This window comes from Sceloporus occidentalis, unplaced genomic scaffold (assembly GCF_023333645.1).
Source record: "Sceloporus occidentalis isolate IW3139 unplaced genomic scaffold, rSceOcc1.0.p SCAF_1, whole genome shotgun sequence".
Taxonomy (NCBI): Eukaryota; Metazoa; Chordata; class Lepidosauria; order Squamata; family Phrynosomatidae; genus Sceloporus; species Sceloporus occidentalis.
This window is the reverse complement of record NW_028316981.1, coordinates 141,028,369-141,055,940: the sequence shown is the minus strand read 5'-3', so window position 1 is coordinate 141,055,940 and position 27,572 is coordinate 141,028,369. Positions and strand designations below refer to the sequence as shown.

Below are 27,572 nucleotides of genomic sequence, written 5' to 3'. Positions count from 1 at the left end.
AAGCCAGGACAGCATGCTATTTCATAGTGTGAACATTCATGTTCATGTGTAATTGAAAACCGCAGGAGCACAGATGAAATGAAGGGAATATGAAACCATTTGAGGGGCTGTCGATGCTGCATAACAGTTGTCCAGGACTATAGGAAGCTTAAAATAAAACTTTCTGTTTACTGCCTGTAAGCTTTTCAAAATTAAATAAGTAACCATGACAGCCAGAAGTGGTGTTGGTGGTATCAAGTAGAAGGTGGATGCTTGTGTGACCCTCCAAAGTAGGCTTTGTGTAAATTCTTGTTGTTGGTAGATTTCTGCTTCAGTAGATTATATAATAACTAAGAGCTTTCTTCTTTTCTTTGCAACAGAAATACACCAGGAACCTGTCCTCCCTTTCTCCAAGAGTAAAGAAAGAGAGGACGGCTTTGAAAATGAAGATGTTGCAAACAATATACCTAATGATACACCAAATCATCCCCTGCATGTTGTGGACAGTCAGCACTTAGACTCTGATGGCCAGAAAAGACAGCAAGCCACAGGTCCAGAAGAGCAGAAACAAATGCGCAGCAAATTAACTGGAGCTCCACCTAAAAACCCTGCAGCTCCTGTACAAAATGATGAAAAAATTGCACAGCACCAAGCTGGGAAAAACCCAGCAGTGAAGTTAGTGGATTTGGTTAGAAGTGATTCACAGATTGCAATGGCTGATGGATATCAACAAGAAAAGCAAGCAAAAGGTGAGGGGTTGAAAGAAGGCCAGGATATTCAAGAGGCACAAAATGTCCAAGAAAAGATCAAGAATGCTAAGAAAAGAAATGAGGTTGCAGAAAGAGCTGAAGGCCAAAGAGAAATGCTTGACGCAGCTATAGCCCACGGAGTAGATGGGAGGATTTCAGAGAGAGAGAGAGTTGTCAAAGAGGGTAAAAAAAAGGAGTCTCCTGATCGACAACAGCAAAAAGATCCTGCATATAAACCAAAGGCATCTGAAAAGATGCAAGAAAACTTGGTAGACCCAGAAGCTATAAAACCCGACAGATTTGGGGAGAAAGAGGCCTTATCTTTGGATCAGCTTGGTAGAGCACAGAGCCAGGGGGGCAACAGTAAAGACAGAATGGCAGCTGGAACCCATAGTCCACAGAGAAAGGTAGGGTTGGATTCAGTGAGAGAGCTAAAGGAACCAGAGAAGTTGCACAAGTCTGATAATGACCATGTTTTAAAGCTGGAACAGGTTCGGGCTGTCCCCAGAGACCAGGAAAATGCCAAACCCAATAGGGATCTGAAGCTGCAAGCTGAGCTGGACTTGCGCCGCAGGAGGCGAGACCTAGAAGAGGAAGGAGGGGAGCCAGGGGGGGTGATAATTGGACTGAACCCCCTCCCAGATGTGAAAGTCAATGATCTCCGTAGTGCTCTGGAGACTCGATTAAATCAGGCAGCAGAAGGTGCTCAGCAAGCACTTCACAGTCGACAGATTAAACAGATACAAGAGGTGGAGGAAGAAGTGTGATGGACCAAGTCTTTGCACTATTGGGATATGGTGCAGGAAGCCCATGGCCATTTTGGGATGTCTTTTTGTTGAGCTACTTGCACTCAGATATGTGAATGTTAGCAGTTTAAATCAGCTGGGTGCTGAGTCTTGAGCAATCATTGAACTGCACATGTTCCAGGAGGCAGAAATTCTATTGCTGCCAGTCAGTATCTGGTACAATACCAAAATGCCCTCTCTCTTTCCACTGTACTGATGACTAGCCTGAAAAACCCAGGTTCATCCAACTGAGTTTTGAAGAGTGCTTTGTATTTGCCATCTTTCCAAAGAAGCATTTTCATTTTATTCTTGCTCATTTGCCTTGAGCTCATTGCTTTAATTTCTGTGTTTGGAACTGGAGTCTGTTCTCCTACTTGTCATTCAGTCTTGTTGGAAGTGGATTTGCATCCCTTACATTAATCTTGGATTAGTTTGTTCTCTGACTACCCCATGGGTATGTCTGCCATTCCAAGTAGTATCAGGAAGCTGAAAGAAGTTCCTTACGTGTCTAAAATGGGAAGATTCTGGGGAGAAATTTTTAGGAATGTAGAGGTTGTTAGGACCTAGATGCATTTTTAAAATAGGCTCAGAAATGGCTGTTCCAATCTTCTTCAGCTAGTGATCCACATTAGCAATATTAAAGAGGTTACCTTCCCTTTCTTGGCTATGAAACTTAGGTTTATGCTTTTAAAACATTCCTATCCCAAGTGCATTATAGAACCATACTGTGCATGAAGACTCTGTAAGTTACTTGCTGCAAGAGGAAACAATGTTTAGAAAGTCAAATGAAGGGATTTCAAGGAGGCATTATCCAAGTGGGACAGCTTGCATCTACCTCTTTCCTCCATTTGGCAAGTACATGCATTGTGATTTAAAGCTTCCCCCACAACCGTGTCTTTAGTTCTTCAGGTGTGTGGGTCTGATCTGTGACTTGCAAATTAGTCATTTGAGCAGAGCTGGTTTGTTTCAGACTTCCTGGTAGGAAATACGGCTTTTGTTATTAACAAGTGATATGGCAAAATGAAAATCCTTTTTTGATTACTGAATGTATATAATATTCAGAGATATCTGAGAAATTCTCCAAGCTGCAAAAAGAATAGAATTGGGAACTGTAAGAGCATTTTTCTGTAAAGGTGGGGGGGAGGGGGGAGATCACTGAGTTTGTACAATGACTTCTTATCTCCTATGAGTATACTTTCATAGAATAGTCATGGGTTCAGAAATGCTAGTGCTGACCATACTTCCAAAACAGCTCTGCCCATTTGGGTGTCCCCCAGATGTTAGACTATGGCTCTCACTGTGCACAGTAGGTTGATAGGAGTGACAATTCAATCCATCTGTGGAATAACTGATTGGAGAAAGCTGCATGAAGGCCATAGTCTTTCCTGAGAAATGAAATCAAGTTGGGTCCTCTTTGCCATATCTTTTTGTGAAATGTGCTTGATTTATCTCCATTCAAGGAGAGAAATGTGGCTGGTTCCACTTGCCTACTTTGAAGGCCATTTTGCCTTGTCAGGAACATGATTGTCATTATAGCCTTAATCTTCAGGACCAACATTAAAGCATAGTCTAGTGTGACAGTTAGCTAAAGCCAGCTTCTGGCTTTCATACTTTTGCCCTTCTCCTCCTCCAGCACTGCCATGGGGAGTTTAGTGTTTCTTCTCCTTTTGAATAATCACTACTTGTCATGTTGTATGAACTAACAAACTGTTGGTGTTGTTCACATTAGCATTAATGAGTTAACATTAACCAACAGTGTCTTAGAATGACATGACTAATTGTGATGAAGCAAAAACTTCCACATCTTCCCTGACAGAGAAGACTATGCAGACTCAACATTTGCTCAGACTAAACTATGGTTTAGCACAGCTATTCCTATTTTAGGGTTCCCAGTTGACTTTGGACATCACTTTTGGCTGCGGGGATGACAACTGTGGTGGAACAGCATGAGACAACCCTCAGTTTAGGAAGTATAGCATAACATATTTGAATGCAGCCATTGTCTGTTGCTGCTAAAAGCACAATCAGGTCATAGCCAGGGCTGCTGGCTGTTGCTTAAATCCCATAAGTAACTATGGTCTCTCTGTGTAGTATGTTCCTCGTAAATACCAAGAAAATTTCTTTAATATGAATGTCTATAGAGGTGTCAACGGAATGTCCTGTCAAGCTTTTTTCTAATCAAGGGTGATGTGACCAAGCATCATGACTAAAGGACCAAAGATACTTCTGACATTATTCGATAGAGAAACTGGACTTTAAATGAGGCATTTCCAAGCAGCTATGGATGGGAAACATAGTAAGGAGGGGGCAGTAGGTTTCAGTTGGAATGCCTCCCTTGGTGCAACAACACAAGTTCCAATTTGCAGTGTTGTATACTGACAAGCAGCTAGGACTATGAGAAAGCTGCACAAATCAATAAAGCAAATGCAAGCATTTTTAGCTGATGCCTTTTTTCCTCGTTGGAAATAGCTTGCTCACACTACACAAAATGTCGTGATTGCTGAACTGCAAACCTTGGGGTAATATGCACCTTTAACAGATTGTCTCTTCCTCCCTTTTTGATCTCAAATGTCATCCACCAAGCTTGCAGATCAAAGTGTTCAGCATAAGTCTGCAAGATGAGAGTTCAGTAGTCTGTTTTGCTATGATCTTGCTATACACCCAAGGGGAAATTACTTGTTTCCAATCATATCTACTGCTGATACGTCACATATTGTGTATATATTTTATAAGACATGACACAACAACACTTTTAATACTTGATTGACATCCATCCACAAAAAAAGTCTAAGTATTCTTCGAGATAAAGTTCATTCAAAAGACCCATCTAGTTGACACCTGACTCCAGATATTCAGAAATCAGTTGCAATTTCCTTAAGAATCTTGGCAACCCTGTGGCCTTATGAGTAAGATGATGATGGCATTCTTGGGTCAGCAGGAGCCAGAGCACTGCATTGTAGCTCTCTTGGGCAAATTCCCAAGCCGTTCAGCAACCTTGGCCTATAAAACTTCCCTCTCCATAGGCAGTTTCACTGATTAGATTTTTTTTCTAAAGCTTCAATTAGAAAATTCATGTTCAGAAGGGAAATCAGACATTCAGAGTTGCAGATTCCTCAACACGGCAGGGTTCAAGATATGTATTATTTTTACATGCCACAACTGAATTAATATTCTTACATAAATTAACCAGGTTTATTAGAGAATCCAGACACCCTGGGCTTTCTCTTCTCTGCCCCATATCTTCCAGAACTGGAATTAACATCAGATAGCTTAAGCAAAGCTCTGGTTGTAGTGCCCTACTTTATATTTAGTTCCTGTAAGAGAAGGGGTAAACTCCTCAGGGCAAAATTGATGTTAACAGTTAATGGAACAATTCCATAGACACTGAATCTTGAGGAAAAAGGAAGAAGGCTGTTTGTTTATTATTCCCATAAGAAGAAACTTTGGAACAGTGCTCCTTGCCCAGGCTGGATTAAAAATAGTCTTCTTATACATTCCAACATTGTACTTGAAGTCTACACCTTTTCCAACCTACATGTAGACCGTACTGTCAAAACAAGTTTATTCCCTATGTTAGTCAAAATTCATGTGCATTGAATCTTCACTTAGAAAAACTAGTTTTCCAGCCAGTGCTTGTTTACATACATAGGTTGAAAACTTAGTTGTCTGTGTATTGTGCACTATTCATTTTCTGGGTCTATCTCCTTAATATAATATGATGGATGGATCTAGCAGTTTAGTCTTCTGTTCCAAAAACAACTATAAATCCAGGATGCGAGGCAATGTCCACTTCAAGACCTTATTTTACATTCTTCTTCACCTATAAAGAAAGATCAATTTTAAGTCACTATTAGGATTCAAATCACTGACTCAGTTGCCAGGTGCAAGCTTTGGAGAGTTTTAAAATCCCTGTAGGGTGATTTTCAGTTTTCCTTAGAAGAAGGCCAAACAAACATCACCTAGCTGGAATGTGTAGGAATAATTTGAGAAATAAATTTGCTTACATATCCTGAGATTCTGTCCCTTTTACACTGGGCAAACAATTTTAGGCCAGATTCCTATAATTCTCATGCAAAGATTAAGGAGCTTTTCCCACAATATCACAGCCTGTGACTTACAGTAAGTAGTTTCTTTAGTCAAGTTTCTTTACAAGCATAATGTGGGCACGTTTATGAAAGGAATGCTTACAACAGGCAGTGTGCACTTTTATGGAAAGAAATGTAACTTAATAAACCTACCTATACTGCTGCACAGAGCTTATGGTTCATAGTCAGAGTTCTAGGGCAATGCTACTCAAAGTGGTGGCCCCTGAATCAATGTTGGTCCCTGAACCTTTGGCTGTCAAGACTGTGGGAAATGTCCAGAACAGAAGGAAACAACTGTAGCCAATGAGCACAAATATAGTGCTGGTCCCTGGTACACTGGGAAAAAAAATAATAACTGTTTGTCCTCCACATCAGATAGCCTGATAAACACTGCCACCCATAAGTTCTTGGACTGCAGTTTCCATCAGCCCTAGCCAGCATAGCCAATGGTGAGGAAATGTACTGTTCGAGGGTATTCTCTCTCTCTGTCACAGATATGCAAAGAAGAAAGTGTAAACAGCATGCAAGCTATTTGGGGGGGGGGGGGGGTTGCAGCCTCTACAGGTCTGAATGGCAAAACTACACAGGGATAAGTAATACGTACACACTGCCAGTGTTGTTGGACATTGCCCAGCAGCTCTAGCCACCAGGTGATGACTGAAAATCATAGTACAGTATCTGGAGAACCACATTTCCCATCCTTGCTGTAGCACTTAAGGTGCAAAGAAAGGGCCGGTAGCTTATTCACAGCTGATGTATTCTATGGTGGTTTATTCTGTAACAGGAACACCAACTGGAGAAGCTGAGCTCAATGAAGTAAAAGAAGAACAGGTGACTCACAGCTTTAGTGAAGCAGTCCATCAGCATCTCAAATTCCTTGGCGCACACATCCTTTCTCAGGTCCACCTGACCTGATGCATGAGAGGCAACACACTTGCCATAAGCAGAGGCCTGCAAAGACCAATCTCAGTCAGATGTAGACAGATGCATACTTCTACTTTCTGTTTATGCTCGGAGGGAAGGGGCTGAGGCCTTCTTGTTGCTGTTCTGCCTTCAGTCGATCTTGCTCTATGGTGACCCTATGAATGAGAAATCTCTAAATGACCCTATCCTCAACCTCCCTACTCGGCTCCTTCAGACCTGACCAAATCTATGCAATGTGCTTTTCCACCTTTCCTATTGCCCTGCACTTTCCCAACCATTATAGTTTTTTTTCTAGTGAGTCCTTTCTTCTCAATATATGGCCAAAGTATGACAACCTTAATTTAGCCATCTTTGCTTCTATGGAGAGCTCATATTTTGACCGCATCCTAAGAAGAAAGGACTCACTAGAAAACACTATAATGCATGATGGCATCATTATTATTATAGGCCCTTTTCTATTGCCCTCCACTTAATCATTACCATTTAATTTAATTGTTTAATTTTTTAAAATTGTAAGTCACGTTGGGATAATAATACCAACAATCATTCTAGTCATTTCTAGTGTGTCACTTCTTGTGATATGGCCAAAATATGACAACCTCAGTTTAGTCATCTTTGCTTCTAGAGAGAGAGAGCTCAGGGAAAGACAGTAAACCATCATTTTAAGATAATGTAGGATGAGACCCTGGAGGAGGAACTGAAGGAAGAGTGTGCACAAAGTCCCAGGAAAGGTCAGGATCTTCCTTGTGAGGTGGGCAGCCTGTTGCCCCATCCTCACCTCCCACGGACCTGCTTCTCAGAGCTTCCCAAAGACCAATACAAAGTTGTATAGCGGAGTTGTGTGTGAGAGAGACAGAGACACCTATAGGGATGCTACTCTGACCTGCTCCCTAGGCCTGCAGTTAAGGATTGCTCTGGCTGGATCTACACTGCAGAAATAATGCGCTTTGACACCATTTTAACTGTCATGGCTCAGTTCTATGGCATCTTGGGATTTGTAGTCTGTTGTGACACCAAAGCTCTCTGACAGAGAAGGCTAAATATCTCATAAAGTTATAGTTCCCGGAATTCCACAGCATCTCACAAAGCTGCAAATCCCAGGATTCCCTAGCATGGAGCCATGGTAGCTGGCGCGGTGTCAAACTATTTCTGCAGTGTAGATCAGGCCTTTCTCCCTCTGACACACACCCCACATCCAACTGTGGTTTAACTGAATCACATCTAAACTCTGGTCTAATCCAATTGTAGTCTATTTCTGCACTGCAGAAGTAATGCAGTTTTTACACTGCTTTAACTGGCTCAGTGCTATGGAATCCTGGGAATCGTAGTTTGTGCTGGCACCAGAGCTCTCTGACAAGGGAGGCTCAATGTCTCACAAAACCACAGTTCCAAGAATTCCATAGCACTAAGACATGGCAGTTAAAGCGGGATGGAACTGGATTAACTCCACAGTGCAGACGCAGCATCCAAAGCTGCTGCTGGGCCTTTTGGAGCTGCATCCACACTGGAGGAATAACCCGGTTTGGCACCGCTTTAACTGTTTTCTGGCTCAAGTGCTATGGAATTCTGGGAGTTGAAGTATGTTGTGGGGCCCAGAGCGGAGCCAAACCGGGTTATTCCTCTAGTGCGGATGCAGCCTGGGACTCTGCAGCCGCCGTACCTGCTCCCCACAGCCGGCCAGAGACTCGGGGAAGCGCTGGAGCCTCTCCCGGACGCGACCCCAGACCCCTCTGCCTGCCATGGAGGCTGCCTGCTGCCCAGGGTCCTGGCAAAAGGCCTCCCGCTTTCCCATTGGCTTCACCTTTGCCCCGCCTCCGCCCTTGATTGGCATTCTGATTGGATAGAGGACCGGATATCGTTCGCCTTCATGCCGGCGGCGTCAGAGTATGACAGCTACTTCCCGCTCATCGAGGCGGTGATTGGCTAAGCCTCCGCAGCGTCGTCGCTTGATTGGATGAGCGTGGCCTCGGGAGGCGGGGTAATGAAGTCCGTGGGTTAGAGAGTGTCATGGCGACGGCGGCGGCGCCTTTGCGGGATCGGCTGAGCTTCCTGAGCCGGGTATAGACCGGGGGAGAGTGATACTCAACCGGACAGGATACTGGGCCAGAGGCTAGGCCACGCCGTTGCCATGGGGAATCTGTGAGGGTGGGGCCGGTTGCCACGGCGACGGGGGAGGCCCTGCAGCCCTGGGCTTTCCTGGGAAGGAATGGGGGGCAGGGCGACCTGGCGCCCTCCTCTTCCCGGACCTGTCCTCCCATCTCAGCCTTCTGTCCGGGGGGACTTCCAAAAGGCCCTCCATTTTGAGCAGGCCTTGGGCAATAAGTCACACTCTCTCAGCCTCCTCAGGGGAAGGCAATGGCAAACCTCCTCTCAACAAATCTTGGCAGAAAAGCCCCACGATAGAGTCGCCATAAGTTGGAAACAATATATGGCACACAACAACAATAAATCCCGCTGCTAGGTATCTAGGTTTGAGTTGTTGTTGTTGTTGTTGTTGTGTGCCTTCAAGTCTTTCCCAACATATGGAGACCCTAAGGCAAAGCTGTCCCAGGGGGCTTTCCTGTCAAGGGTTGTTCAGAGGGGGTTTGCCCTTGCCTTCCCTCTGAGAGAGTCTGACTTATTCAAAGTCACACAGTGGGTTCCATGGCTGAGCCAGGATTCGAACCCTGGTCTCCTGAGTCACAGTCCAACACTCAAACCGCTAGGCTCCTAGGTTTGAATATTGCTCCGTTGAAACCCTCCCTGTATCTAGTAAAAGAGCACCCTGGGAGGAAAGCTAGACAGGACTCTTGGCAGGGCCTCCTTTGCTATCTTTGTATACAGACCTAGCAATATACATAAATAGCTTGAAAGTCATAGGCTAGAGCTGAGCCTGCCTCCTAACCAGCTGATACATTGATTTAGGGCTGAATTCTCATTAAAGTTGAGCGGAAATGCTTCTTGCTTGTAGGCAGAGGTCTAAAATCTGTAGTCTAAATCTAATTGCTAGTCCCACCTAGAGCAGACCTGCTGAATCAATGGAATTTAAATAATTATTGACACCAGGGACATAGCCAAGGGGGGGTTCTTGGGGTCCGGACCCCCCCTTCCATTAGAAAAATGAATGGTGTGTGCTGCTGCGCCGCCACACCCAAGCCCCATTATAATGGTGGCACTTAGTCTGGACCTCCCCCTTCCTAAAATCCTGGCTACGTCCCTGTTGACACTGTTCAGTTGGTGGTTTGCTATGATAGATGGATTTAAGCCACTACATCCAGTGTTAACAAGATACGTTTGTCCATTGTGGAAATCTCGCCTTGGTGACAAAGCAAGGTTTGACTGCATTGAAGCATCCAGAGTTTGACATCTCTGCACCAAATATAGGGCCTGACCAGACAGGCCAAAATAAAGCTGCTTCAGGCCACTTTGGAAGTGTGCTGTTTAAATGCTGCATGCGTCCTAAGAGGCTGGAAGCCATGCCAAAGCCACTCTCCAGTCCTAAGGACTGGAGCACAGCTTTGGCGCAACTTCTCGCCTCTTAAGATGCGTGTGTCATTTAAACAGCGTACCTCCGAAGTGACCCAAAGCAACTTTATTTTGGCCTGTCTGTTTGGGCCCATAGTGACTTTGGGAAAGAGTACATAATAAATGTAGGACTTACCTGTGAGAATGAATATCCACGTGACTATTTTGTTCCCATTCCAGTATTTCTGGTCAGTTGCAGCAGTTGCTGCTGAAGTAGGCTTGCAGGTACTGGCAGATAGCTTGAATGAAATTGCTGTGGTAATTCTTGAGGAGGCTTGATGTGAATACCATGTTGCAGGACAAATGACAAACAAAATCTATGCATGGATCCTTACCTGAATAATAAGACAGACAGGTTGCATCAATTCTTTGCTGCTCTTGAAAATTGCATCTTGGGAAATACGAGGCAGGCTGGTAAATCCATAATTGACAAGACAGCAAATGTCTGTGCAGTCATTTTAGTACCTCCCCAAACAAGGGATGACAGTTACTGCAAAAGCCATTCTCAAATAACCTGAGGTCGTTCTGTGTCAGTGAGTACACAGGGAGTTCAGATGGGACTACATCGGGTCTACAGTACTTTTCTCCAAATTTGGTCTCGCAGTAGAATTCCCCATTGGATATTTGGAAAGGTTGTCTCCTACTAGATTATGTGCTCTGATACCTTTCTTTTCTGGACAGTGGATGCAGGCCTCAGTCTGTGGAGCATATCCGCTGTAGCTGTTGTTTTGTAGGAGAAAAGATAAAGAAATGATTCCTTTCAGCTGCTGCCTTGTGTATCAGTGGCTCTGCAGTTGTGTACAAAAATTGAAAGGTCTATCATGGACTTTTGATTGCCTGCTGCACTCTGACTAGAGGTGCTTCCAGAGGGAGCCTTTATTGTACCATTTCCTTGCTTCAATCAGAGACTGCATTCCCAAAGGTGGAAGACAACACTGTAACTTTTCCATGTTTTGCTGCTGCTTTTTCTGTGTCTTTCTTTCTTTCAAGAGGAAATTATTCAGGAGGAAACAGTGGAAGAATTGAACAATATCTTTAGATTACTAGCAGCTGGTTGTATAGAAGAGAATGGGAATAATAATAGTAATAGTAATAATAATAATAATGTTTTATTTATATACCGCCCAATCACTGGGAATCCAAGCTGTTTACAACAGAGGGGATAATAGGTTCCCTGCCCTCAGGCTTACAATCTAAAAAGACATGACACAAAAGGATAAGGGAATGGTGAGGGGGGAGGAGATCAGGTCCAGCATTCTTCTCTCCCTCTGATGCCTGGACCAAGGCAGATGGACCGGAGGGAGGGCTCTTCTTCTTCAGGCTAGCCCTGATGGAGCTGAGCCAGCCTATTCTCTCCCTCACAGGCCGAAAGATGACAGTTATGGAGGGAGGGCGCTTTATCTTCAGGCTGGCCCTATGTAGCCCTCCAGAGGTTGTTGTACTACAACTCACAGTATTTTCATCACTGCCATCAGCTATGCTGGCTAAGCTCCTGAGAGTTGCAATCCAACAACATCTAGAATACTTCATGATTTCCACTACTGGTCTAGTAGCAGCCCAAGTGACTTGGGTGGGGTATTTATGCGTGTTTCAGCTACCCACTTTAATCAAAGGCACCTCAGATGATGAAGCACCATGTCCAGGGTATCTGTTTGAAGAGATTGCCAGTATCCTTTGGTCTCTCAAATACTTGGGGGCTAGTAGTGTGATAAGAACCTTCATTTTTTTTTCATTAGTAATGTTTATTTTTCTTGGAAAGAGCACAAGCTGTTGGCTAGAGCAGAAGCTGGATATATCTGACAATCAGACATAATGTATGCAAAGGGATCTTGTAGCACCTTTGAGTTAGCTGAAATACAGACGTTGGTAGCATGAGCCTTCATAGACCTGAGTCTACTTCTTCAGATGTACGAAGTCTCTTTGGAGACTAACATGGCTATGTCCTTGAGATCTGTGATCTGGTTCAAGTTCCTCTAGTGACATCACCCAAACATCCATGGCTGTTCATTAATGTCAGTAATAGTTAAGTGACCAGTCATGAAACCTAAATAAAACCACTGTTGATGAAGCTGGTCAGGTTTCTGGAACAGGGTTCCCACTTAGACTAAGGGTGGGCAACCTGCAGTCCTGAGATCACAAGCAGACATTAGGTTTTGCTCAGGGTTCTCAACTTAATTGCAAAGGCAGATTCAAATTATTAGTTTGAACAGTTGCAAGAGCAAGGTGTTCCCTTCTTAGTAGTTTACTTAGGTGGGAATGAAAAGGCAAAGAGTCAAAAAGAAGTGGCAGAAGGAGAGAAAGGGTGGGCTTTGGCCCACCCATTGTTGGCTTCAGCTCCACCCGTTGCCAGCATGAAATCTCTAACATATTACTCTGAAGGGAGTTTGGCCCTCAACTGAAAACAGTTTGCCCACCCATAACAGGGGCTGCATCAGCACTGCAGAATTAATGCAGTTTGACACCACTTTAACAACTATGGGCCAATGCTATGTAATTTTGGGACTCGCAGTTTTGTGAGATATTTAGCCTTCTCTGCCAGAGAGCTCTGGTGCCACAACAAACTACATTTGATGGAGCCCTGGCAGTTCAAGCGGTACCAAACTGCATTACGTAAATCGGCAGTGTGGCACCAAGCTTAGTTCCATGCATTTTCTAGCCATATTTTCCAAAAGAATCCTGTCATTTTCAGAACACTTTCCCTTACATGTTAAACCCAAAATACATTTCCAGCAAGTATTGTGAATAGCACATGTTGAAACACAAAGTGTATGTGCAATAGCAGGAACATTCTGCTTTCACACAATTTTTGAGTGATGTTTGGATGTCAATATTTTTACTATGCTAACTCTTTAACAAGACAAACTTCCAGAGATTTCTCATGAGTCATCAGGAAGTAGCCACTGTCTTCTCGAGTATCTCCTCAATCGTCTCCAGAACAACTCATGTCATGTCAAGCTAAAGGTACTGTATTGTTTGAAAGATGGTCTAAAGCCTGAATTGTTCCTTTTAGCGGGCACTCTTAAAATTCACCTTCCATACCCGTTGTAGATGGATTTCCCATGCCTTCAGTGCTGTACTCATAAACCCACCAAATCTTCTCCTGCATCCTCAGGTGCTCAAGATCTTGCTGCACATGTGCAGCCATGGCTCTTCACACTTCCTTCTGCAGCTCAAGCGGAATTCATCCTTCATCCAGGAAGCCACAGGTAATGCCAGAGGTGGTGATGGCTGTGGCCATAGTCTTCACACTCTTAAACAAGGGAAAGCAGGTCATATCATCATAACACTTTCTAATAATAGCTATGTCACTTTCATGCACCATTTTAGAGTGATCATAGTGTTTTACTACATTATCTCAGCAATCCTTACAGGAAGCATATCAGGAAATGAAGAATGAGGCAATAGGATTTAGAAGTCTTGTATCAGCTTTGCCTAGGACAGGGTTGCTTACTTTCTAATTAAGGGGTGAGAATCCTGTATTTCTTCAAATGTTGGACTGCAGCATGCAATAGCTTTAGTCAGCATAGCCAATGGTGATGACTGTTGGGAACAACAAATTCTGGTGGACTACTGATTCCCATATCTTTTCTAGGCTCCAGAGGAGCAGATAAAGTATTATAAGTTGGTTACGTTTGTTGTATTATAATTAAACTTAATAAAAATAAATAAATTCACCCTGGATTTTGGCAGTCTATGTAGCCTTGGAAAGTCCCAGAGATGGACCTGAAAAAATTGCCCACTCCCGATCTAGAGTATGGAAGTAGTCATGCTGTCTAGGAGTTTCTGGGAGCTGTACTCCAGAACAGTGCTCCCCCTCCAAGTTCTATCAGTTTCTCATGTTCTTTTTTTTGTTGTTGTTGCTCTTGAAGGAGTGAAATGTACAGTGCCAGGGTTAGGTGGGGATGCAATCTCCATAGGATGGAAGAGCTTTTGTAGAGGGTTCTCTTTGGGCATACTGACACAGGTATGTGGCCTATTGACTGCTTTAGTATTGCTGTTAGTATTTCATTCCTGAGAGCCGGTTTGGGCAGTGATTAAGAATACTGGGATGGTGTGATAAATGGGAGTCCCTCCATTTATCAGGGCCTTTTTCCCTGTGGGGGGGAGTACTGTAAGATATGAGGAGTGGTGTGAGGACAACCAGCCAATCAGGTGGCAGTTAGAAAAGAGCCTCCTAGATGGTTGCTGGAGAGAGACCTTTCAAGTAGTTGAGAGTAAGAAAGCCTGAGGGAAAGAAAAGCCTCACCTGTTGGCCCTTTTTCTGAGTCAGAGATCCAGGTTTGACTATGTTTGGCTGAAATGATGATTATTTTGTAACTTAACTTTTAAGTTTGTGCCTGGAGGACCAGATGTCTTCCATGTCTTTCTCTTTAATGTTCTTTAGCAATAGCAAGTACATTTCTATACTGCTTCTCAGTGCACAAGCACTCCCGAAGCGGTTTACAATGTGTAAGCTAATTGCCCCCAACAAGCTGGGTACTCATTTTAGTGACCTCGGAAGGATGCCAGGCGGAGTCAAGCCTGGGCCCATGGCTAGTATTGAACTCACAACTTTGTGGTTTGTGAGGAGTGGTTGCCGTACAGGCTGTGCCACCAGGGTTCTTCGTGCTACCAGAGCTACTTCATAATAAACCTTTTTCTTCAGTACTCTGCCTCTTTCTGCATTCCTTTTAATAGCCTTAGCTCGGCTAGTGTCTGTTCTCATTGTAGGTTACCAGTAGAAGGCCCCAGCAATGTCCCAATGCATTTGCTGGGGTGTGACAAGTTAAATCTTTGGGTGGAGACAGCAACTTGTTTTTTTAAAGGTGGTCTCAAGGAGTCCCATCCAGCTCAGAGGAGTGGAGTGGGATCATAGAGAACCTTCCCATGTTGGCATTTGGTTCCTCTGCTTCTGTCTTATTCCCTGGAGAGGAATTTAAGACAGGATAGGAAGAAGAGAAAACCATCACAAATGGGACTTGAGAGACCCAGATGCTAGTCCTCATTGTCCTAAGCTTTACTTTGGTCTGTTAGTAGTTTCAAGTTTTAACACAGGGTTATAGGGGACCCAACCTATCTTCTGTCATTCTCATAGATATTGATCTACCCATTCCACTTCAACTCTGTGCTGCCTAGGGGCTGACATTAGTGGTTTGATTGGAAGAAAATAATAATGTCTTTCACTACTGATTGCTTGCAATTAGGGAGGGCCTCAGGTTTCTGCTTTCACCTTCTCGGCCAAAGAGTGTTGGTGCCTTACAAAACTATATATAACTACCAGGATTCTATAGAATGTAGCCACGGAAGTTAAACTGGTGGCAAACTGAATTATTTTTGCAGTGTAGGTGCACTCTTAGTCTACCTTACCTCACAGAGTTGTAGTGAGGCTGAAAAGGGGAGGACAATAAATGCTACTTTGACTGGAGGAAAGCAGGGAGTGTAAATGGAACAGTGAACAAAAACATTACTTTCCTTCTGCCCATGAAGAAGCTTATGGCAATGGAGATATAACCAGGCCAGGTTTGGAATGTGAATTCAATTTGGAATGTGGTTTGGAATGTGAATTCAGCAAGCAGCATATCAAGTTGTGCTTCCCAATGAAGTCAACTTGGATTTGCAGCTTTGCTGGTTCTCTTTCAAGCAATGATATGTTAGTGAAAGAGCAAAACATTTGGCTCTTTTCCTTACTAAGCCATTGAGGGTTTTGCTCCCGCCTCAGTTTCCTTGCTGGCTGATGATCCTGCCTTATTGCTAGAAAGAAAACAAACAACCAAGTAAGGGGGATATGTGGTGATGCCATGGTTACTGCCTATGTCTCAGATGATGGGTCTCCTCCTGTTGGCAGAAGGTGACTGCTAAAAATGTACTGTGGTGCATAGTGGTTCTTTTAGAAACATTGTTCTAGGATATCAGTGCAAAGTATAGCATTTGGTGTGTGTGTTTTTCCCCATTCCATTAAATATGAAGTTATAATTTACTCATGGCTAAAGTTGGTGCTAAAATGGGCTATCATTAAACCAGTTTCCTATACAAGATTTTTCTTGCCTTATGTAATTTTTTGATGTTTTCATTCTGTTCTCTTTTTAAATTATTCAGGCATATACTAGAGCTATACTCTTTAACAACCCCCCCTCTTCTTTGTTGTTCTCCGTCACCATGTGATATATTACAAGAAGTACCAAAAAGGAGAGTTTTGTGTTTATAGATCTATCATGTGATGATTCCCCCCCCCCCCCCCCGGTTTGGCCAAATCCTCAGCGTTGAGATGATTGACACAGGGAAGTGTTACACTGGTTGTTTGCAGTCACTGGGAAAGGGTGAGATTCATAAGCTTCAGTTGATGCAGTTGTTGGTCTGTAAGGGGGCTGAAACCCAGAAGCCTGACTTCCACACTTGTAAAAAGTGCCCATGGATGGTTACTTTAGCCTTCCTCAACTTGTCTTCCTCCTCATTTTGGCTTGCAGTGTTTGCTGGTCCTCCTGATCCTCTCCATGGCAACAGCTTGTACCAGAAGGTGCGGATGGTTGCACAGGTGAGTGACAAATCACAGCTACAAGATTTGAAAGGGCTCTCAATGCTGACCATGTGGAAGGCCTGACTGCCCAGCATGTTTAATGCACTAAAGCTTTCTTCCTTCCTTTCCCTTGTAGGACTTGGCAAGCACTTTATTTTCAGATGCCATGTTGCCCGAGCCAGCTACCAACCCACCTAAAGAGCTGCCTTCAGCAGGTAAACCACTACTGGCTTGGACAGCAATGTGCAACTGCAGTTGGTCAAGGGGCCACACAAATTTTCAAAAGTATAAGCACCCACAAATCTCACAAAATGGCCAGAAATCCAATTCTCGTCTCAAAAAACAGGCTTTTTGTTTGTTTGTTTGTTTGTTTGTTTGCTTGCTTTGCTTGCTTATTTAATACTCCTGTAATCTACTGAGGAGGTTCATTGTTGCTTCAGGAGCCTTCCAAAAGAGCCACATAGCCTGTCTTACCAGTAAAAAGGCAACTCAAGAGGAATCTGGAGGGGGTGTTAGTGGCAGAAGCAGCATTAGAGGGCCACATTTAGTCCAGGGCTGCATTTTGCTCATCCTTGGTGCAGAAGAAGAGAGATCCTGTCTAAAGCCAGACACCTTACATCACTGAAAGTCTTGGATGGTTTGCATATTTTTAGAACAACAGAAACTTCCAAGAGAGTACTTTGCTATTATATGGTTTGCTCAGCCTTTTCAGTGGGGATTCAGATTTCACTGTTCTTTTCCACTCTTCCCCTTTCCCTGCACCATTGTGGAGAAGAAAAGTTATCCCATATTCCACTGCACTGGGTTAAGAGGCCACAGAGGATTCTGCCATTCAAAAGGGCACTCTGTCCAATTGTCCCTTCCCAGGAGGAAACTAGCTATACTGTTTTCTTCGGGCTTTCTGAAGGAAAGCACTGAAATACTGTAGTATCTTGCAGTAGTTCATGGGATGAAGTGTAAATTATATATCAGGCTGCAGCAAAATTTCAACTGAATTACAGAAAGTCCACTGGAAAAAAAAATGGCATCTCAATCTCTGTGTTTGGTTTTGCTGCCTGTGTGATGGAAGGAGAATTTATTCTAAGTTTCTAGTTTTTAAAGTTTCTTTAGCTTTAGTGTCGCCTGCTTCTCTTTAGTCAAGAAATGAAGCTCAGTTAGAACAGTGGTGGTAGTCTCCCTGCTGCATCAGAGCAGCCTTGGCTGCTGTCTCTCTTATGGATTATGTAGTTTATAGCTATTTGTTTTCAGCTACAGAAGCCTACTTTTCCCAAGGCATCTGCATCTGGGCACCATGGGGTAATATGTGGCCTGCTGGTATACCTCTGCAGATGAAATACAGTAAGGACTCCTCTGCCCAGTGTAGTTTGCTGGGATGGAGGAAATCAGTACTCACACTAACCAAAGCTATTATTCTCCATAGGCAAATAATGCTCATTTCCTCCTCTTTATCTGAATGGGATAGTAATAGAACATTGATAAAAAGATAACACTGATAAAGGTGTGTGTGGGCATGCAGCTAATGTCTGCAGCAGCACCACCATGTTGGCTTCGTGTTTCATTTAGGCTCCCTTTTTTTGCTTTTCTCCCTAGGAATGGGTTCCAAATCCAGTTCTCATGGTTCTCTTCAAGGCTTTGGTTTTGAAAGAAGCTGTTCCAGTGAGTATGGGCTTAGAGATCGCAGTGGTAAAACCTCTGCCCTTGAGAGGCACCACCTAGTTTCCAGGGCAAGGACTTTTTTCTTCCTGCATAGCTGTTGGGTATTTCCACATTGCCCCCTCTGCCCAGCTTTCTTGTTCTTTAAGCTCTTACCCCTTGCTTTCATTCTACCTAGTATCAGCCATTAATATTCCTTCAAAACCATTTTGAGAAATTGAGCTATAAAGTAAGCCAAGCTGTTTGGCAAGAAATTGAGTACTGATATTTTACAGCAAGGGTAGTGAAGAGAGTGAACCCAATCATTTTTTCCCTTTTTCTGTTGAACCAAAGGGATGAGAGAAGAGACTGAGGTTGTTGTTATGGCCCCATTCTATGGAATCCTGGGAGCTGTAGTTTGTTGTGGCACCAAAACTCTCTGACAGAGAAGCCTAAATGTCTCACAAACTACAAATCCCAGAATTCCATAGTATTGAGCCATTGCAGTTAGAGTAGTGTCAAACTGCATTAATTCTACAGTGTAGATGCAGCCTGAGTGGCCTTACTGAAGAGCCTGTGGTTGCCCATCCGGCAACCTAGAAACTTCCGTACCCATATATCCAACTATCTGGAGCATGACTAGCCTGGTTTATGTGGGCTAGTTTGTCTTTTCCCTGGATAAATGGCTGTGTGCTGATACCATTTGGAAGACTTTTCCCTGTGCCATAGGTTATCACAATGTTTAGAAACTAACATGCCACTATACTCAGTCAGATAAATGGCCTGCCTTTGTTGTTGTTTCAGCCTCCACTGGCAAAGTTTTGCTGGCCACCATCCAGAAGGCAGCTGAGGTGGTTGCCAGTGCTATGCTCTCTGGTCAGGAGCTCACTAATCCCCGAAACAGGGATTTGACGGAAGATGCCTATGAGCCAGTGATGGCACCTTCTTCTGGCAAAACCTCCATCCTGCCTACAAAGACATCTTCTGTGGCAGTTCATAAGACTCGTGGTATGGTACATCTTATATACCAATCTTGGACAGGGAAACAAGAATTATCAGTTCCTTTTATGGGAGGAATAAAAGCAGTTGACTGTGAGATATAGATAACCTATGACTGTTATTAACAGTACACAATAATAATTCAAATAAATATGTCCTTCTCGTTGAAGGAACATTCTAGAGTGTTATTTACCTCATGAATCCTTAGCCCAGGCCTACTTGTGGGAATACATATATCTGGCTATGGACTGTAGATTTCTGATTTTGAGGTAGAGTGAGGGTGTTGAGCAAATGGCTCTTTGAAACCCGGCATTTTGAAAAAGGATGTATTTCATAGTTACTCTTCTGAAATTTTCTCCCAGTGAGCCATCAACCAGGGCAAGCAGGAGGTGGGTGGGAAGAGTTGGACAACGGGCAAAGCTCCCAGAATTCATTGCAAGAGAACAGCGAGCTGAGCAGGACTTCTGATTCCTACAGCAAGCCAGACAGTGACAACCACTCAAGTGTCCAGGAGCCAGGGAATACAATGGAAAGGTACGAGTTGAGAGCAGCACATGGCTGGGCTTGGGCTGCATGCTCTCAATTCAGGGTGCATTGATATGCAAGAAATTATTATGGGATAGTAGGAAAGAGAAAAGGTTTGTGTATCCATGTATCCCTGCTGTTTGTAGGATAGAAACTGAAAACTTTGCTGACTGCCTGCAGGAAGTGAACCTTGTCAACCATCTAACCAAGGGTTCCAGGGTCTTCTTGACACGTGAAGAGACCCAGCATTTCATTAAAGAGTAAGAGCACTCCTTTAGGTTACTTCTTGGCACTATTTCTTCTCACTCCCATTTCTGCAAAAATACCCCTAACATAACCTCTTCCTACCCTGTATGACTGTGCATTGGTTTTTGTAAATTGTTGCACTTGAACATTTGCCCTCCAGGTGACACAAAATGGTTTGGCACCCAAAGCAGAAGATTCAAATAGAAACCTGTTACTCATTCCCTTGATCTTACTGATTTTGAAAATTGTCATTGTTTGTATCTTTCACCCTGAGAGCTTCAGTTACTTAAATCTACCCCTTTATTCTGCTCGCTTAGCTTCCATTCAAGCTAATGAGCAAGGTTCTATAGACCTCTCATTTCTGAAGATCTGTATGTTCAAATAAATTCTTACAGAGATTGGCTTGGTTTTTCTGCCTCAGAAAATTAGTCCTTGCACTCTTCTTTCTGCTCTTCCTCTCCATAGATGTGGTCTGCTGAACTGTGAGGTGGTCTTGGCTCTTCTCAGCCGAACTCTGAAGGACTCCAGCGAGTGCATCCGCATGGTGAGGAAATCCTTGAGTTTTCCAGGAACAATTTACATCAACCTAAGGTTTGGAAGGTGGACTTGGCTGACATGGAACTAGGACTCTTTACCTATTGCATGTTTTGGAAACTGTCTTTGGTCTGTATCTGTTAGGGTTGATGCTTAAAACTGGAATTTATTTCTTACCATATGGGAGCAGATGTGAAGAACAGGCAGCCTGGGGATTTTCCTATCTAGCAAAGCAACATATTATAAGAGATGCAAATCAGTGGTATTCCATTAGTTCCAGCTGTGTGAGTTGGGTGCAACATTTCAACCATTTGCTTTTCTCATCCCGCTTTCCTTTGTCCACAGAGAGCCATGTGTGCCATCTATTCCCTCATGTGTTCTGACTTACTCTCCCATGATCAGATATTTGCTGTTACCCAGCCGTACTTGCAGGAGCTCAGTCAGGAGAGCCCTGGATCTGTAGCCAACAAAGCAACAAAGGTAATGAATGCACAGCCTCAAACCTTTGCTTTTTAAAAGGTAACTCATCATGCTGTTATTTCCTCCTTCATGTAGTAAGTTGTTAAGGGGCAGACTATTATTTCCTTTTACTCTGCTGTGATGAGGGCTTTACTAAAGTCCCTTTGTCAGGTTAGGCCTATGCTGATTGGGAATGTGTAAATGGGCATACAGTGTGTGATTTTGTATGTAGCCTTGTTTTGGCTCTTCAGTCCTTTTTTCAGCAGATTAGAAATGGCAAAAAAAAAAAACCACCCTTATTTCTATACATAGTGCACTCTGAGAGATTCCCCTCTCCTTTTGTGGAGAAGCACATAACCTAGATACATTTTAAATGTTACAGGTTATATATGCTGGCATTAGTGGAAACAATATCATCTACTGTGTATGACATAAAAACTCCCAGAGACCTCCTCAGGTCAAGCCAAGCCATAGAACAAACCATGATGGTGGAGACACTTCCTGCCTGTAGTGAATCATCTGAGAGTTCCCAGTGCAATAGTATGTTGAAGCTAATCTGTTGTGCATAGGATAGGAGACTGCTAGGCAAAATATGTATGATAAATAAAGACTGCATGGGCTGAGTGAAAATGAATACAGTGTGAGGTATTCTCAAAGTGTGGTTGTGGCTGTATTAGTATTCTGTCTGTTGTTGGTGTCTTTTGTGGTGGGAGGGGTTCTTTCCTGGGTGGTACTCATACTTGGCACACTTCTGTTTCACTTTTCACAGATCTTGCGTCAATTTGAAGCCCTCTGCAGGAGCCATCCCGCATCCAAGAGCTCGCTCCCGGTTGGCAATCACTGTGTTCCTGCCAAAACCACCTTCAGGCACACAGATGATCTGCTGACGGATGTGATGCCCTTTGGAGGAGAAACTGTCCTTACACCCATGAGTCTGTCAGCACAGCCCTCTCAGACACCTAATCTTCTCACAAATGATATGTGCCTGTCAGAAGAACAGGGTCTAGAATCTGTCTCCTCAAACCAGCTTGATATTTTGCCACTGAGCCTCAGCCAGCAGGGAGAAGAATGCCAGCTCCCAAACTCTGAACCCCAAGAGGACAGGCCCCAAAGGGGTGATCCAGATGGCACTGTTTCTTTGTTTGCCGGTATGGAGCTAGTAGCACCATCAAGCATGACACTGGCAACAGTGGGGGCTAAGCAGGAATGCTTCCCTTCAGCTCCAAGGACAGCATCTTGTACTGGAAAAACCAGGGACAGTGAAGATAACCAGAAGATGTCTGCTTTCTCCTTCCTCAATGCATAGCAGTTCCAACTTTCCAAACAGCTGAGTTAGCAACAAACTAGTATTGTTCCAGTTCTCCTTGTGGTGAGGTTGCTTTCTTCGCATTAAGCAACTGGGCAATGGTGTATTTCAGTTGCTTGTCTAATAATTTTTTCTTTTGTCTATGCTGCTAGTCTATCCTGAAGAGGGAAGACATCTCCTACTCTACCACCATTACTATTGGGTCATTTGCCAACATGAAAGAGAAAGTTTGACTCTTCAGTACTGTTTTTTTTAAAATATGATAATCAGAAGCATTTTTCAAGGGACAAAGCACACTACTCTAACATGGTCTGTTTCACTGACGCACTGAACTAGTTTCTGCAGAAATAATCACCTTTACTTTACTTTCCACTTTTAAAATTGTACTCATTTCTTTTTCCTATAGAACTGAATGTGTCTTGCTCCTCCCAGTCACTTTTCTCTTTCATTTGACCTAAGACCTGAATATAAAAAATGAGACAAGCCACTAATAACATTCTCATGTTTTTTACTACTGAGCCAGTTGGTAAAAGAAGGAAAACTGATACAGACAGAATTTTATTTTTATTATACTTTTTCCAGCTTGGGACTCAAGGTGGCTTATAAAACAAATTCAATTAAACAATTCACATCATGCAAAAAGTTAAATATATCATACAAAAGCTTAAAATATATTTCTCCAGATGTATTGCACAAAAGTCTTCATTTCACACTACTGAAGCATGAAAAAGTTGCTTTTATGGCTTACAAATCACTGAATTCCCTAGGCGGCAGAGCAGCACCCATCAGTCAAGGGTGCTAGGAGGTGTGATCCAAGAAAGTAACTTTTGAAAGGTTTCACTGTACTATGTGATCACCAGGTGGTCTTTCGGGGTTATCAAATTCTGTTATAGCTTGAAACAGAGCTAATTCCTCCAGTAAAAAAAAACCCTCATTCTCCTTCCTTCAGTCATGTGTGCAGACGAGCATTGTATGAAAGGTGGAGCACTGAACATATATATCACCAGAAAATGTGTAAATGGTGCAAGTGTGCACACATATGGCCATCATTAATTTAATGTTTTAGTATACAGTCTGCTGTGAAACTTCAGTTGAAGAGGTAAGCTTTTTGCTGAGCATTATCTATAATAATGAGAAAACATCATACTGGTGTGATGTAAATGGGTGGGAAGTCATCTCTGCCCTTAAATTTCTATATTCAGTTCTTGTCTTCATACTTTTACAAGATGGAGGATTGTTCCACTCATACCTAGGCATAGGAATACTATAAACTACATGGGACATTTTCCATAGCTGTGGTGTAAGATAAGGGATAGTGAAGGCTTTGGCTCTAGAGGTGTTGGACTGTAACTTCTAGAAGCTTCAGTCCGTGGTAAAGGATGATGAAATTTGTATTCTAAAACATCTGGAGTTCAGAAAGTTCCCCAACCCTGATGTAAAGTGATACATATTGGGTATGTGTGGAAATTCTTGTTAGTCAGCCATGGAAGATTTGCCTTGTCTATAAATTCTGAGACTGAGCTTTGACACTGAAAACAGATGCCAGATAGGAATGCTCTGTTTAGACGTGGTGCAAATTAAATCCAGCTCATACGACTCCTTACCCCCAGTATTAATAGCCACCATTCCTGTACAACAGAAGCATACAACTGCTAGCAAGTAAGATGTTCAAGTCATCCATGGCTGAAATGCCTTTGATATCTTCCAAGGAGCCTTAGCCAAAATGCTGACAGGCTGTTTAAAGTGGAATGGGTAGGTTGCAGGACAGAGGACAGGGTGCTGGTGATGTTGTCAGCATTGTCCAGTAGGTCTTCACAATGGTCAGTGCAGCCACCCATCACACAGGAAAAAAAATACTTGTGATTGTCTTGCCTGATGGCCAAGGATTAATTTCCTAGCAACTGTCCTTGACTACTTGAAAAACAGTGGCTTACTGATAACAGGAGCTCTAGCTGGCATGTCACCATGTAACTGAATTCATAGTTGTTTTGAGGTCTTCCTAGATAGGAGGAGTGTCTGGAATCAGGGACCTTTGATTTAATTTATCAATTTAAGAGTATTTTAATACCACTTTTCATGCATGATTTTTAAAATCTCAGAGCAGTTCACAGTTTGCTAAAAAATAATATAGAAAAATGTAAATAATTGCATACAATTTATTTATTTTTTAAATCAACCCATGGGTGATTACATTAACAGTTAGGAAAATGTCTGGGTATACAGATCTTTAGAAACACCCAGCACTAAGAACCTGACTAATTTCAGTGGGGAAATCATTCCACATAGTGAGTGCCACAACAAAGGAGGCCTAGTTACTGAATAGTAACCAAATGAAGGTTGCTCAGCTGTGACATGATAAGCAGAATCCCTCCCTCCAGCATGTTATAAAGATCTTGTGGCTACTGCAGGCAGAATGATGCACAGCTAAGTGAGTCTTTAATGGTGGCTCTGATGTAGTGCTGGATTTTTTTATTATTGTTATTAAAGTGGTTCTTCTTTTTTAATGACCGAGCAAAGGAGGGCTATTTCCAGACAAAAGCAATGATGTTGTAGGGAATGCAACCAACTGAGGATGTCAGGCAAGTCTGAATCCATAGGAGCTGCAGAAAAGGCCTCTCTCTTTTGCTGCATTAATTTCACAAAGATTCATTTCTCTTTCCATTTGATGTTGGTGTTGCTTGTTCTTCAAAAACAAAATTTTCCATCTGTAGGCACACCTGACTCAAGCCCCGGTGTGCTATATAGTCTACTTCAAAAGGGATTGAGTGACACGCTCTGTGTGTATTTATCTATCTGTGGCAAAATCCTTTCCAGATAGTAGTAGACTGTAGTAGAATTGCTTAAGTTAACTTGCACTCAAGGCGCTTGCCTATTATTAATTCTAACATACTGATTTGTTCATTTTCCTGAGAAATGAACATGTAACTGATACATATTATCCCCTAGTTCATTCAATCAAGACCTTGAATTCTATTGGTCATCCTGCCTCAAGGCAAGTCAGCAACAGACAAGGTGTAACCCAATCCTATCCATGTTTACTCAGAAGTAAATCCCACTGGGTCCACTTGGGCTATTTTCCAAATAAGCACATATTGAATTGCAGCCTTAATATTCCCCATGCTCAACTTGATCTGTCAGTGACGCTGATGGCCTGGGCCTTTTCATCCCACCTGGATCCAGTCTGTTGTTCGTATCCATACTGACTCTGCAATATGATCCCATTTTGATGTTTATCTCCTGGGTTTCACTCATTTGCTCTTAAGAATGCGCTGTCTATCCCCGTTGGTAACAGCTGTTCCTGTACTTGTTGAGCATAGGGGTGCTTACACCCTGTCTGATAAAAACTGCATTCACAGACTGATCCTAGGCTTGCTCCTATGTCCAGCGAAACCCAGGGGCTTAAGCATACTTAAGCCTGCATAAGGATTGGGCTACACTTCTGTATAACATAGTAACAGAAGCAACTGATTACATGCTACAACTGAGCATGCACACTAGTTTGATGGTGAGCTAGACCTGTTGAGTGAGTACAAAGAGTGCTCTGTCCTGACCTCCAGACAGAGTGGATTAAGGATTCCTCTCCCCCACACATTTCCTACTTGTTCTGAGATCTCAAAGAGGAACTGCTCCTTTAAGCATTGCATAGCAGTTTAATATAGCTGTGACTACTGACATGTAAAAGTTTTTCCTCCTCTTCATATTGTGTTATTCCCTATATTTGAATGCACATTGCATAAAAATATGTACATTGATGTGTGACTCAAGAATGTAAAATAGTCCACTTCTGAAATTCAAAGAGATTCCTCACTCTTAGTGTGGTTACTAAAACCAGCTATGGAAAGATGGTGCAGGGGTAATGGTCGTACCCAGGGGTAAAGTTAATTTAACATTCATCCTCTAAACGGGACATGATAGTGACCTCAGAATCAGATTTTGTTACAGAATATATACAGAACTAGACCTACAATATAGACATTGCCATCTCCAGCATTTTGAACACTGTCTCCGAGATTCACCTACCCACCATGTTTCTTGTTTCATTAAAGGATAAAGAGCTGTCACAACGAATGTATACTATTTTGCCATTTGGTGTCATTTTCTCCCCTCCCAAAGAATGCAATGTATTCAGGAGGATGTCCCTTGTCACTTCAGTCAAAACAAGATGCAGAGAATCTGGTGAGAATGGATGCAAAACACCCCCTCCAGCCCATTGAAAGGTGCACATCCACACATGATCCTGTCCAGAAAGGAGATACTGATGTCATGAGGGGCAGGGATGGGGGGGGGGGTCCTTGTGTAAACTACCACAGATAATTAACTGTGTATTAGCCAAAGGAATCATTTGAGACTCCCATCCCCCCTCCCAGGCCAAAAACCGAAGGGAAACAAGAACAATGGGAAGAGTCACTGGCTACTTTTCTGGACATGATGTGGCTGATGTTTGTTGAGCTTTGATAGACCTCACCACCAATAAAGATTGTGGCCTGACAACACTTTAACTGCCCTGGCTCAATGCTGTGGAACTCTGGGATTTGTAATTTTTGAGACATTTAGCCTTCTCTGCCGTAGAGCTCTGGTGCCACAACAAACTACAAATCCCAGAATCCCATGGGATGGAGCCATGAGAGTTAAAGAGGTATGAAAGTGCATTAATTCTGCAGTGTGGCAGCAGCCCCAGTTACAGCCTCCTCCTGGACTAGCAGTTAGTGGGTGACTCTAGTTATGACGTGATTAGGCTATCCTTCACGCCTTTTTATGTTGAGCATGGCTGGAAATGGGACTATAATTGCCAAGGCTGGGGCCAAGGAAGCTACAAGAGCCGCCTGAGTTTAGGATGCTTCTGGAAAGGGAACATCTGTTGATAGAGCAGTCTAGAAAACTAGTCCTGCTCATGGTTTGACTCCGTCCATTTCCAGAAAAGCCGTATAAGAGCCATAGGAGTGGAGTAGTTCAGTGTGTGGGCGTTCGCCACTTACCTTGCACTAAGTTCAATGAAGCCCAGTTGTGGCAGTCATCACTGGCAGCTCCCATTCTATGCATTACATTTCACACTTTTCTCGCAGGAAGCAATCCAGGGCAGCTGCAGATAAAACTGCTTTAAAACTAGTTAAATCAGAAGAAGGCTATGAAGGAACAAGAGGAGGAACAAGTGTTTATGACGCTGACTCTGTTGATGACAAGATCGGCAGGTTGGCAGTTCGAGTCTCGGGTGCCGCATAATGGGGTCAGTTTCCATCGCTAGTCCTGGCTTCTGCCAACCTAGCAGTTTGAAAGCATACAAATGCAAGTAGATAAATAGGTACCACTCCGCTGGAAAGGTAAACAGCGTTCTGTGCAATCATGCTGGCCATA

General features: G+C 43.2%; 3 protein-coding genes across 10 annotated transcripts in view; 2 read left to right on the top strand and 1 right to left on the bottom strand.

Moving 5' to 3' along the window:
• Positions 1-4,131, top strand: part of SLC38A10 (solute carrier family 38 member 10) — a 123,648-nt gene extending 119,517 nt beyond the window's left edge. For 5 of the 7 annotated variants that reach the window (XM_089539623.1, XM_089539613.1, XM_089539659.1 and 2 more), the window contains one exon: positions 360-4,128. In XM_089539623.1, the coding sequence (XP_089395749.1) occupies positions 360-1,495 (1,136 nt within the window). In that variant the 3' untranslated portion in view covers positions 1,496-4,128. Of the gene's footprint in view, positions 1-359 lie in introns of all 7 variants that reach the window. The other 2 variants (XM_089539640.1, XM_089539605.1) reach the window with 1 other exon arrangement.
• Positions 4,132-4,249: 118 nt separating this feature from the next.
• Positions 4,250-8,282, bottom strand: NDUFAF8 (NADH:ubiquinone oxidoreductase complex assembly factor 8). Its single transcript, XM_089539672.1, has 3 exons — positions 8,183-8,282; positions 6,439-6,549; positions 4,250-5,333 (listed from the first exon to the last, which is right to left on the bottom strand). The coding sequence occupies exons 1-3, from the start codon at positions 8,261-8,263 to the stop codon at positions 5,313-5,315; spliced, it is 213 nt and encodes a 70-aa protein (XP_089395798.1). The 5' UTR covers positions 8,264-8,282; the 3' UTR covers positions 4,250-5,312.
• Positions 8,283-8,508: 226 nt separating this feature from the next.
• On the top strand, positions 8,509-22,714 carry TEPSIN (TEPSIN adaptor related protein complex 4 accessory protein). Of its 2 annotated transcripts, XM_089539597.1 has the most exons (13): positions 8,509-8,580; positions 11,621-11,693; positions 12,896-12,987; positions 13,139-13,232; positions 16,470-16,537; positions 16,656-16,734; positions 18,110-18,175; positions 18,956-19,159; positions 19,513-19,684; positions 19,822-19,935; positions 20,387-20,465; positions 20,801-20,935; positions 21,684-22,714. In XM_089539597.1, exons 1-13 carry the CDS (start codon positions 8,530-8,532, stop codon positions 22,218-22,220), a joined length of 1,764 nt encoding a protein of 587 aa, XP_089395723.1. In that variant the 5' UTR covers positions 8,509-8,529; the 3' UTR covers positions 22,221-22,714. The 2 variants fall into 2 exon arrangements, with proteins under 2 accessions (XP_089395723.1, XP_089395713.1); XM_089539587.1 differs by lacking the exon at positions 8,509-8,580 and having other exon boundaries at positions 10,071-11,693.
• The last annotated feature ends 4,858 nt before the right edge of the window (positions 22,715-27,572 follow it).